Source organism: Podarcis pityusensis (genome assembly GCF_964106645.2).
Source record: "Podarcis pityusensis genome assembly, chromosome: 8".
NCBI lineage: Eukaryota > Metazoa > Chordata > Lepidosauria > Squamata > Lacertidae > Podarcis > Podarcis pityusensis.
The window spans coordinates 17402674-17414885 of NC_138033.1; the positions used below are offsets into that span (position 1 = coordinate 17402674).

General features: G+C 49.4%; 1 protein-coding gene across 1 annotated transcript; it reads left to right on the forward strand.

Annotated features, from left to right (window-relative positions):
* Positions 1-784: 784 nt before the first annotated feature.
* On the forward strand, positions 785-12212 carry PSMC4 (proteasome 26S subunit, ATPase 4). Its single transcript, XM_081019054.1, has 11 exons — positions 785-943; positions 4325-4423; positions 6106-6292; positions 6782-6928; positions 7469-7578; positions 8582-8675; positions 8843-9010; positions 10575-10651; positions 11002-11170; positions 11915-11970; positions 12076-12212. The coding sequence occupies exons 1-11, from the start codon at positions 908-910 to the stop codon at positions 12187-12189; spliced, it is 1257 nt and encodes a 418-aa protein (XP_080875180.1). The 5' UTR covers positions 785-907; the 3' UTR covers positions 12190-12212.

Below are 12212 nucleotides of genomic sequence, written 5' to 3' on the forward strand. Positions count from 1 at the left end.
GGCTCTTAGCCCGCGAAAGCAAACGGCACGAAGAAACACAAGCACCACAATTATGCTCTCATGAATATGACATGGGAGCATATTCACCCAGTGCTTTTCCAGCTGCACTGGCTCCTGGTGGAGTACAGGGTCAGATTTAAGGTGCTGGTTTTGACCTTTAAAGCCCTTCACGGCCTAGGACCCTCGTATCTACCGCCTCCTCCTGGTATGCCCCACGGAGGACCTTAAGGTCCATAAATAGCAACACCCTACCTAGAGGTCCCAGGCCCTAAGGAAATTAGATTAGCCTCAACCAGAGCCAGAGCCTTCTCAACACTGGCTCCGGCCTGGTGGAATGCTCTGTCTCATGAGACCAGGGCCCTGCGGAATCTGATTTCTTTCCGCAGGGCTTGTAAAACAGAGTTGTTCCACCTGACCTTTGGCTTAGAATCAGTTTGATTCCCTCCCCCTCTTTCTTTTTCCTTTCTCCTCCTATGAAGAGACTGCATCTTAATGTTTTAATGTTGTATCTTAATCTTTTAAATTGTATTTTAATCAACATGTTTTTATTATTGGTTGATACCACCCTGAGCCCAGTCTTGGCTGGGTAAGGCGGGGTATAAATAAAAAAATATTATTATTATTATTATAATTACTCTGGCCTCCCAATGCGGTTGGGGCTCCCCAGCTCATCATCCAACAATCCGAAAAGTCCCCCGCTCTAAGTCGCGTTTCCAAATAGGCTCCCGGTTGCAAAGCGGCAGCCTGGCCTACGACTCCCATAATCCCCTCCCCGCCTACCGTACTTTCCCCGCCCCATAATCCCTTTTCTCGAAAAAGGACTACATCTCCCGTCAGCCTCTCTGCTAGCTTCCGGCAGCTTTTCCCGGAAGCGGCGAAGAGCAGCCTGGCCTTGTTAAGCTGAGAAATGGAGGAGATCGGGATCCTGGTGGAGAAAACGCAGGTAAGGGAGGCCGGGACGCCCGTCGTGGGGAAGGAATGGCGGCGCCGGGCCGGATCTTCCTCCTTCGCTGTCCTCCCCCCACCGCCTCTGCTGCTTTGGGGCCGAGGCAGCGGTGCTGAAGCCCTAGAAGGCCGGCGGGGGACCGGCGAGGTGCCGAGTCACTGCGGGGCTGGTGGGGCCCTGGAGGAGCAGAAGGAGGACCGTGGCCTTTTAGCTCTTTGCCCCACTGGATCCCACTTCTCCCGGCCCCATAGAAAGCCCTGCAAGCTGCAACCCTGAGATAGGAGTCGGCCCCATTGGGAAACAGGGGGGCAGGGAGGTGCCTTGAGCCCACCTGGCTCAGTGCTGCTTGCACTGACAGGCAGCGGCCAGGCTCTGCGGGGTTTCAGGCAGGGATCCTCTCCCAGCCCTGCCTGGGGATCCAAACTGGGATTTTCTTCTGCGCTCAAAGCAGATGCTCCTCCCAAGGCTGTCAGCTAGTAGTAGGCCAGCTAGGTAGGTAGGTAGCCTCACGGGGCACAGACCTCAGAGTGGGGTGGGCAGTACCGGCCTTGGAGAGACACATTTAAAAATAAAATAAAATAACGGGTTACATTTTTTTGTTACATCTTACGAATTCCCGGTACGTGTTTCACTTGTGCGTTCTGAACCCGGTTTCTCGAACTTAGAAAAGCTTACATACGCTCAAGGGATGCTGCGGAAAGAGGCTTCCAGTTGGCTTGGCAGCACTTGACCCGAAGGAGCCTGTGACAAAATTAGAAAAAGGGGGAAGGCACACAGAGTGATATTTTGATGTTCCTGAAATGGAAGCTTTTTTAAAGAGACTTGAATTTTAACATCTCAGTTCGCAAGGTTGTGAAAAATGATTTGTGTGCTAAAACATTTTCTTTTGTATTTGAGAAAGGCAATCAAAGATTGTTGTATTACTTATTCTTGCAGTTTAAAATACATTTATCGGAACTAAGTTTTTGTGCTTTCCAATTTTGCTACTAAACATGTTTCTGAACGTTGAAGTTAGCATTTATTTATTTATTTATTTATTGTGTGGGTACAAGTAGTGAGCCTTGCCAAGTGAGCAAAATAGTCTGGCAGCAACACTGGCTTTACCACTGAGCTGTGGCCTTTCCCCTGTGGGACTTCTCTCTGGGTAGACACGGATTTAGGTTTCCTCTGTCAGGCTCCTGCTTTCCTTCTCCTGCTACATCCCATTGCTAATTAACCTTGCTCTCGTTTAAAGTGTTGCCAGATCTTGCTTGCGGGTTTTTTCAGACAATGAATGATTATTGTGGTTCGGCAGATGCTGGTGTTTCAGATGCTGCCTTAAACGTAACAAACAAACAATTCAAAGTGTTGCTTTTGATCTATAAAGCCTTAAACGGCTCATGACTGCAATACTTCAAGGACCGCCTCTCCCTATATGAACAAGCCCGGACCCTGTGATCATCCTTCTTCACATGCCCCCTCCCTGGTGGATCCGGAGGGTAGCATCTCAAGAATGGGGCCTTTTCAACAGTGGCTCCTCATTTGCAAAATGTTCTCCCTTTGGAGGCTTGCCTGGCAGCATGGTTACATATCTTCAGGTGCCAGGCAAAAATAGGTAATGATTGTCCCCTCTTCTGCTGGGGTACAAAATTATCACATTTCTTACTGGGCAGGTGTGAAGAGAGAGAGAGAGAGAGAGAGATGCAACAACCCCTTCAAACGCAAACTAAGGTGGTGTGAATACTAATTAGTTTAGAAGTGATACAGACCCTGGCCCATAAAATCTGGACGCTTAGAAGTATAAATTGGGGGGGGGGGGGGAATCTGTTTTTTTTAAATCAACCTTCCCCACTGAAGAAACCAGGGAGCCTTCAGAATGTGCAGAACGCTGAAGCTGACAGTTGCAGGTGGAAGAAAAGGAAACTGAGATGGGGAACGAAGAGGGAATTCGCCTACTTAGACCCCCAACAACTAATCATAAGCATCTTGGAGGAGTGGATAAGGGGGACATCAAATCTGAGTACTCTAGTGCAAGAAGATAATAACCTTAGGAAAGGGAGAGAAAACCCCACCTCTTTCCATCCTCTTACCCACCCCCTTGCAACTTTCTGCCTGCCTGGACAGAACTATTGGGCTTCTGTTTCAGGCTGGCTGAAGTTTTGAACAAGAGAGCTTCTGTTAGAGGAGGGGGTACGCAACAGCATTGTGTTGCAGTCTGATTTGTGGAACAACAATAATTAACATCAGCGTGTTGATTTGGACTGTGCAAAGTGCTTGTTGGTTTATTGTCAGGGATAGGCAGTGTCCAAAGGATGGGCAGAGAAGGATGATCCAGGAGAAAGGACCAGCAATTTGTGGGGTTCTAGACCTCCCATGAGGTAGGGGGAAGGGGAAGAGGCCTGACAGTCAGAGTCAGGAGAAGAGGAGGAGGAAGAAGAGTTGCAGGAAGGCGCAGAGGAGGAAGAGGCAGTCCCAGAGAGAGATGGGAGCTCTTAGAATCTCCTCTATCCCCTCCCCAGCTGTCTCCAAGGACAACAAGGGGCTTAAAGTGACAGGAGCAGCTGGAGATGCTACGCAGGAGAAGTTGTTTGCTTGTGCACACCACAAGGGTGTTTAAATGTGCTGAGGTTAGCATGGTCACACAGTTGCTCCAGCTGTCTGGGTTGGAGCACAGGTCTGAGGAAGGCAATGCCTAGCTAGCTGTTTAGCAGGAGTGATGCCTGGGATTCTCACCTCTTAGGAGCTGATATAATCGTGTTCTTTGCCAATAAAGAGCTAAACTTCCAGTTGCGTGTCCTCATTGCTGGGTTCGGGACATTTATTATGACTCGAACAGGGGAAGTTTTTAGCACAGGTATGTCTTTGGAATTTGTCCTAAAGTGTTTAAAATTGGAGAGTCTCTCTCTGTCCGCCGAGTCACAGTTTAAGGCAGAAAATATTATGCACGCAGAACTTGCGACATAGATACAGGTAGCAGAACTTAGTCTCTGATGAAACCTGCGTAGGAGGAGGCCGCAGCAAAACTTCATCCTTTTCCTGGACTGTGCCTTTGGCTTGCTCCCCTGTCATTCGATCAGCTCAATGGATTCTGTTGCTCTAACGGCTGGTTGAAGGGCTTCCCACTTTGTAACATCTCTTCCAGCATCGCTTTTTTGAAGGGGAGGTATTCATCTGCTAAGTGTAGCACAGAAATGAGAAACCTGTGACTCTCCAGACCTTGCTGGACTCCCAGCTTCCACCAGCCTGAGCTTGCATGGCTACGAATGACAGGCATTTTACTGCAGCAACATCTAGGGAGCCTCAGGTCCCCCAACTTAGCCAGGCGACATGTGCAGTGCAGGAGGTGAAAGTTTCCCAGATAACTCTACATTCTCATTTCTTTGTGTTCCCTGATTCCAGGATGAGCTTCCAGCTCTCTCCATCTCGAGGCCTCAGACTGGCCTCTCCTTCCTAGTTCCTGAGGCTGAGGATGTGGAGGACCTGTACAGCCGTTATAAGGTGAGCTATCTTGTGATCTTGTTCAGCTGTGAGGTTGTAGCGCTCTGTTTGTGGTGCTGGAGGGGGCTGTTGTGTGGTCCTTCGCTCAAGAACAGGGGTGGGAAACAGGAACCGTTGGCAGTCTGGATCCTAAGCTCCCAGGATAGTTCAGTTGGTAAAGCATGATTCTCTTAATCTCAGAGTTGTGGGTTCAAGCCTCATGCTGAGCAAAAGATTCCTGCATTGCAGGGGGTTGGACTAGATGACCCTCATGGACCCTTCCAACTCTACGATTCTATTATTCCTTGGGAGCCACTTTGCTGGGTTTACAAGGCCACTCTCCTGTCAATCACCTGACATCAGCATGTAACTCAGCTTCAAAGGAGAGAATCAGGACTGTGGGCTAAGTACCCTTGCTATTCTTTTGCAAACGCTGCCCATCAGTTTGGCTGCACTTGGGAATTCCTCTGTGCAGCTGATCCCAGAGGCATCTCAGTTGATCAGTGGTGCCTTCAAATCCTGCTTTCAGCAGGGATTAACTCCGCTTCCATCCAGGAACTCCCAAGCAGGACCAGTCTTTGGGGCTTGCACTTGGTGCCAAATTCAAAAGGTGCTGAATTCCAGCAGTGCTTGCCATGAAAAGAAATCGGGAGCACACCTTAAGCCTCCAGATTGTTTCTTTGCAAACACTTCACCACCTGCTGCATGCGTGACATCACATATGATGAGAGACCCGCAGGTCAAATATTCCCCATCGTTATTTGCCAAGATAGCAGCAGAGCCACAGAGGTCGCCATTATAGAGGCAAAGTGGTGGAGCAGTAAAAGAGTTAGGGGCACCATTGCTGCAGTGCCGTTTTTGACAGAAAGGTGCAAAGATGTGTTAGAAATTGTTTCTGGCCTGCTCTGTCCGAATTATTTTTTTGTGGAATGTTAATACCTTGCAGAAATTAATTTATTCAATTTACTTCCACAAGGCGAGGTTGAATTACTTGTTGTGGATCATTATGAATGGGGTCAAAAACAAAACTGCCATTATTGCAGTGTCTTTAAGCAAATGTGACGGCACTGGAAATTCTGTGTACAATTTGAGTTACTGCACCTTATATAACAAATGTCTTTGTATTATTGGTCTCAGGTGTATGTTGTTGACTGGAGTGTGAGTTAACTGCTTAGAATTACTGTTTTTAATTAAGGACTAGGAAGTTGAACAGAAGAGATATTAAGAAGAAGCAGTAAGGGCATAGAGGCAGATGTTCAGGTCTGTGGGGAAGGATTATAATTATTCCACCTTTCTGAAGGTTTTCTCTGTGACTTTCTTTAAAAAAAATTGATATAATTTAGATTTTGCAGTATGTAGAAGATCTCACACTCTTAAGATCAGAAATTCCCAACCTCCCTGGCTACACAGCTTGTCTGCTATAGTTGTAGTGTTTAGGAGGCAGTAGTGTGGATGCAGAAGTCTGTGCTCGCTGCAGACGGAGAAGGGCTGTAGTTCAGTGGCAGAGGATCCGCTTTACGTGCAGAAGGTCCCAGGTTCAATACCCAGCATCTCCTGGTAGCTGCTGCTGGTCAGGGTTGGCTAGATGGAGCAGTGCTCTGACCGTGTAAGGCGCCTTCCTAGGTGTTCCTACGATATCATGAGTGGTAATTCAGCTGGTGCAGGAGGAGGTTTGAGGAGGATTTCGGTGTACCCTCCTGCAGAAATTACAGCAAGAGCTGGAGTTCCTGGAAGTTCAAGAGGAGTACATCAAAGATGAGCAGAAGAACCTAAAGAAGGAGTTTCTGCACGCCCAGGAGGAGGTGAAACGAATCCAGAGCATTCCGCTGGTCATTGGCCAGTTCCTGGAGGCCGTGGATCAGAACACAGCCATTGTTGGTTCCACCACAGGTACAGTCCCTTCTTTCCTCCAGCCCATCTACCTGCAATGGGCCAGCTCCAGGTCTGAGGAGGCAGTGGACAGTCCGCTCTGGCAGGGGGCCCTGCTCTGTTTGTGTGCCCCAGGTGGTGGTGGCTAATAGCAATCAGCAGCATTCTGAGCTGCATTGACCTGCCGAGGACTGTCATTCAAATTTCCCACAATGCCCTGAGTGACACAACGCCAGGGGAATTGTGGGAAACTTAAATGACAGCTAGACTCAGAGACCTGGCACTGCTCAGTGTGTGTGTGATTTGGGGAGGGTGGGAGAAGTAAAGGGAGGCAAGTATCATTGTTTGGCACTGCCAGGGTGCTGGGGCACTGGCAGCTGCCCAGGGATGCCAAGTGTGGGTGCCAGCCCTTCCCTCCCCTTACATTGCAGCTTGAGAAAAAGAGCTGGCTTTTCTCCCTGGCGGCCTCTGTTTCCAGTCTTTTATCTCATAAGTGTGTCTCCACTTCAGGCTCCAACTATTACGTCCGGATCCTGAGCACCATTGACCGGGAGCTGCTGAAACCCAATGCCTCTGTGGCCCTGCATAAACACAGCAATGCCTTGGTGGACGTATTGCCCCCTGAGGCCGACAGCAGTATCATGATGCTCACTTCAGGTAAGGCAAATCTTCCTTGGATCAGAGAGGTGAGCCCTGTTAATGGGCTGCCTATGGGCAGGGGTTCCAGGATGCCTTCAGTAAGAAGACGGCACTTGCTGTCTTCAGAGTCCTTGGTGTGGGGAACCTCAGACCTGCAAGTCCCAATTTGGCTTGCAAGTACTTTCCTTGCAAACCCCACCTGCCTGCTGCACACCTGACAGGCAGGTACTTGTATGGCTGCGAAGGAACACTTGGGAGCTTAAAGTGAGCTCCTGGTTGCGTTTTCGCTGGATCAAGCTGTGCTCGCACTGCCCATCAGATCCAGGAGCATGAAGCGGTTTACGTTGGAACTGCGGCTCCAACGGAGCTCCATCATGTGCTGGCTGGGGCTGATGGGAGTTGTAGTCCAGAATAGCAGGCAGGGGTGGGGGAGAGGCTGCCCAAGGCTATGAAGACAAAGGCCCAGTGGAATCAAGATAGTACTTGAAAGAATGTAGCAGGGTAGAAAGAGATCCAAGGGCAGGAAAACACCTGAGGTCCTGTCCCTTCTCTGAGCAGATCAGAAACCAGACGTGATGTATGCCGACATTGGTGGGATGGATATTCAGAAGCAGGAAGTGAGGGAGGCAGTAGAGCTGCCCCTTACCCACTTTGAACTCTACAAACAGGTACGTGATCTAAATTTCTATTTTGGAGGTATGTGCAGTGTGTGCACAGATAGGCTGTCATTCATGTATCTATATTTATCTGCATTTTTCCTTTAGAAAGCTCGCAGTCGCTTGCTTCAACAACAGTGATCCTAGAAAGCTGCCATATACTGAGTCAGACCACTGACCCATCAAGCTCACTATTTTCCACTGACTGGCAATGACTCTCAAGGGTTTCAGCTCAGGGACCTTTGTAGTGTTTTCTGGCGATGCCAGGAATTGAACTTGCAGCCTTCTGCATGCAGAGCAAAAGCTCTGCTGCTGAGCTACAGCCCTTACCCTTAATGACTCCAATTAATATTTGTTTGCTTGGGACAGGAAGTGGGTGGGGTGGAATTGCAGAGAGAACTGCATCCTCCGCACTGCATTGCCTGTGTTCATTTTACAAAGAAGAAAGGACACATGTTTTCTCCTACCCTAAGCTGGGTTGGTTGTCATCTGTATGATTGAAAAACACAGCAAAGGGAAACCTCCCTTGTTGCATGCGCGGGTAGCTATCAGTCCTGCGTCCCCACCTTCTGCCTTTTAATCTTTGGGCTGCTTTGTATAGAGAACATCTGTGCCTTCTTGCCAGTGGAGAGAGATCCACAAGCAGAGCCCGGATTGATTCCTGGCTATTATTTCTGGATATTTTACATGGGTGCTCACCAAGATTTACTCGTCCATGCCCTTCTCAGTGCTTGGACCAGCCCTTAGCCCAGTCGGTGTCCAATGCAACAATATCATTGAAGCAAAATCTGGATGTGGTTGGTGCATGGATGGGAGGCTTCTGGGTGTAGCAGCTGGACCATCTAAGGCAGGGATGGGGAACCTGTGGCCCTCCAGATGTTGTGGAACTTGACTCAGAGCAGCAGACTCAAGCAACAACTTGGAAGAGGGGTTTTATTCTGTTGAGAGATGTGACAAGGGCCCTTGAGATGGCCTATTTTGTTGTTCTTTTCTCACCTTTTGACCCTTTTTTCAGATCGGCATTGACCCTCCACGGGGGGTGCTGATGTACGGCCCGCCCGGTTGCGGGAAAACCATGTTGGCCAAAGCAGTGGCTCATCACACCACAGGTGAGCAAGGCACCAGTTCTCTTGCCTTGGACACGTCACTACCCTGTTTGGTGTAGGTTTGCTGGCATCCCTTGGTCTTCCCAAGGCGGTGGCCCCGTTAAGATGGGTTTCCCTGGGAGACCGAGGGATGCCAAAGGAGCTGGGTCTAACTCTGCCTTTCCCTCCAGCTGCCTTCATTCGGGTAGTAGGATCCGAGTTTGTGCAGAAGTACCTGGGCGAGGGGCCGCGCATGGTGCGGGACGTCTTCCGCCTGGCCAAAGAGAACGCCCCAGCCATCATTTTCATTGACGAGATTGACGCCATTGCCACCAAGCGCTTTGATGCCCAGACCGGGGGTGAGTTGGTGACGGGAAGAGGGAGAGGGGGCGCTCCTGGGCAACTGTGGCCACCTGAATAGAGGGAAGGACTAGGGAAGAGCAGCTTACATATGATCGGTAAAAGCAGGACAGTCTTAACAGACACAGATTACAGTCTTAACAGACACAGCATAAAAGGAAATGGGATGGGGGAGGGAAGAGGAAAGCAAATGAACTCTGAGCATTTATTAAAGTTATAATGACCAGCAGGAATAGAAACTTTTCAGGGACAGAAGGAGCAAGGGGGCTGGGCTGTCATCAGAGCCAGTGCAGTAGTCCTGCTTCCCAGTTTCTTCCTCTGCTGTAGCCTCAAATATATTTGGAAAATACCACCTGGAGGAAGTTGCTTTAACCTTTCACCTGCTGCTCCAACCCCCTTGACTAGATCCACACCCCCCCCCAACTGATAAAAACAGCCAGCAAGCGATTGGGGAAATGGTGAAGTTCCCTCTTCCGTATTAGGCAGCAAATATAAGTTTGGGAATCCTGCGTTTGCTGTGTAACCCCTAGTTTCTGCCTGAGTCCTGGTGGCTGGGTAGGGCTGCTGCAATTCCTGCTGCCTCCTCTAGGTGTTACTCCGACCTTGCAGTGTCACAATGTGCTAGAACCCTGGGCTTTGGTGGTTCTTTGTCAGTTGAACATAGTGACCTCTGCATATGGTTGGCCTATGAAAGCCAAACGACAAACTTGGCCCAGGTGAGGCTAATGCTTCTGCTGGGGGGAATATATTTTTTCCCCAAATTCTTCAACTTGCGTGAATCGGGCATATTTTGCGTGGGTGATCACTTTATTTTGTGCAGTCGGGGTTGCAAATCTGGATTTGTTGAGCAAGAAATAGGATGGCAGCTGGGTGTGGAAGAAGCAGGGAGGGTTAGAAGGGCTGTAAGCTCGGCAGTAGGGCATTCACCTTGCATGCAGAAAGCTTCCTGGTTCAATCCCCAGCAATGGAAATGGGCAGAGACCACTAGAAGTCCTTGCTTTTCTGTCCTTGTATACCAAGGATGAGGAAACAAATGGCACCCAACTGCACACGAGAAGGAAGGAGGGTAGCAGCAGGCTTGGAGAAACTGCACATTTTACAGTAATGGGAAGCATACTCAAGGCTGAGGGTATCCCAAAACAGCCCAGTAAACCCTGAGCATGCTCAGCAGCCTGGCGGGCAGGTGAGAATGGAAAACTGTAGTGGCAGACTGGAATGGTGTAGCCTGTAAAAGGACATGGCTGTCTGATTAGAATGCCAGACAGGCAGACTCTATACCATAGCATCCTGTTTGTGGGTCTCGTATCCTCCAAACCCCTCAATGGGCACTGCTGAGACTTCTGCAGACTTTTCTCTGCAGTAATGAGGACTTGAAACTTGGGCAGCTGTAGAAATCCTGAGGTTCTCTGAATGACGGCTTAACAGGCCAGTGTGATGCATTCCAGGCTTGCACTATATCCCTGAAGATGGGTTGGTAGCGCAAAGAAGCTATGGCAGTGAAAGAAGCGGGCAGCTCTCTCTTCCAGGGCGCACCAGCTGATAAATTTGTTGGTCTCTCTACAGCTGATAGGGAGGTTCAGCGCATCCTCCTGGAGCTACTCAACCAGATGGATGGCTTTGACCAGAATGTTAACGTCAAGGTGCGTTGCGTTGGGCAGCGGGGGGGGGGGGCAAGGGGAAGGGTTGAGTGGCCTGGAAAGGCAATTTCCCTCTTTAGCCTAAGCTCTGGATTTAAAGCAGAGATGGGGAAAGCTATGGCTCTCTAAATGTTGTTGAACTACAACTCCCATCATCCTTTTTGGCCCGGGCCCCTTGGGAGTTGGAGTCCAGCAACACCTGGAAGGCCACCAGTTTCCATCCCTGCCTAAAGGGTTCCAACAAATGTTGGCTTTTCTCCACTTAACTTACCAAACTCAAATTTACAGCCTGCCATTAATTTTTTGCATCCAGGTGTTGGGTTTAATGTTGTTCTCTCTTGGCTCCCTTCTAGGTGATAATGGCCACGAACCGAGCAGACACCCTGGATCCTGCTCTACTCCGGCCAGGCCGCCTAGATCGTAAAATTGAGTTTCCCTTGCCGGACCGGCGCCAAAAACGGTTGATCTTCACCACCATCACCAGCAAGATGAACCTGTCTGAGGAGGTGGATCTGGAGGATTGTATCCTTCTGGACAGTGTAGTGGGAAGAAATGGATGGAGGGCAGGGGGACTAGAAGAATGGCCAATGAGCTGAGCTTAAGAGATCTTTTGTTTGTGTGTCGTCCCCCCCTTTGACCTGCTAACAGAATAAAGTTTCCTGAACTTATTTCTTGTCTTTTAAAGTTGGATGGTAAAATACCCCTCTTACCCACCAATCCTTCTGGCAGAGAATATGGGGGAGCAAGCTGATGCTATAAAGCCAGGGCAGGAAATCTGCGGCTGTCCAGAAGTTGCTGAGCTATAACTCCCATCATCCCAGGCCATTGGCCACAATGTCTGGGGATGATGGGAATTGGGAGTTCAACAACATCTGGGGGGGCCACCAGTTCTTTATTTTGATGCTGTTAAATAAAGGGTAATGAAGAGCAAGAGGCCAGTTGGACTTTTTGTAACCGTAGCATCCTCGAGTACAGGGGTAGGCAGCTAGGGTGTACCTGTCGCCTGACTATTTTGCCAGCTCCCACTGCCAACCTCCTACTTCCATGGAAAGGGTTGCATCGCACCTGGCAGGTGCTCCCCTTGGCAAAAAAATTGCAAAATTAGCAGCTGCTGATCATCCCTCTGACACTTTTCTCATTTCAATGGGAAAGGCAGCAGCTCCCAATGGGGGATTTTGCAGTTATATAGACCAGTCTTCTCCCCTTTTCTAGAACGGCCACACAGGGCCCATTTGCTCCTGCTCTTTCCTTCACTCTTTCTTCCAGACGTGGCACGGCCGGATAAGATCTCAGGAGCTGACATCAACTCCATTTGCCAGGAGGTTAGTATCGCGCGTTAGACAGCAGTTAGTACTCCCCCTTTTTAAAGTTTTTACTTCCTGCTGATGTTACGTGTTCATGTTTTCTCCCCTCCTTCCTGTCTCAAGGCTGGCATGCTAGCTGTCCGGGAGAACCGTTACATTGTGCTGGCCAAGGACTTTGAGAAGGCCTACAAGACTGTCATCAAGAAAGACGAACAGGAGCACGAGTTCTACAAATAAAAAGATGGGAGAAGCAGGATGGA

What these genes read in the sequence shown, in the direction of transcription:
- PSMC4 (XM_081019054.1), top strand. Translation starts at nt 908, where the DNA reads ATGGAGGAGATCGGGATCCTGGTGGAGAAAACGCAG. An exon ending in AGTGGCTCATCACACCACAG is followed by an intron (nt 8,676 to 8,842) that starts GTGAGCAAGGCA and finishes CTTTCCCTCCAG; the next exon opens with CTGCCTTCATTCGGGTAGTA. An exon ending in ACCAGAATGTTAACGTCAAG is followed by an intron (nt 10,652 to 11,001) that starts GTGCGTTGCGTT and finishes GCTCCCTTCTAG; the next exon opens with GTGATAATGGCCACGAACCG.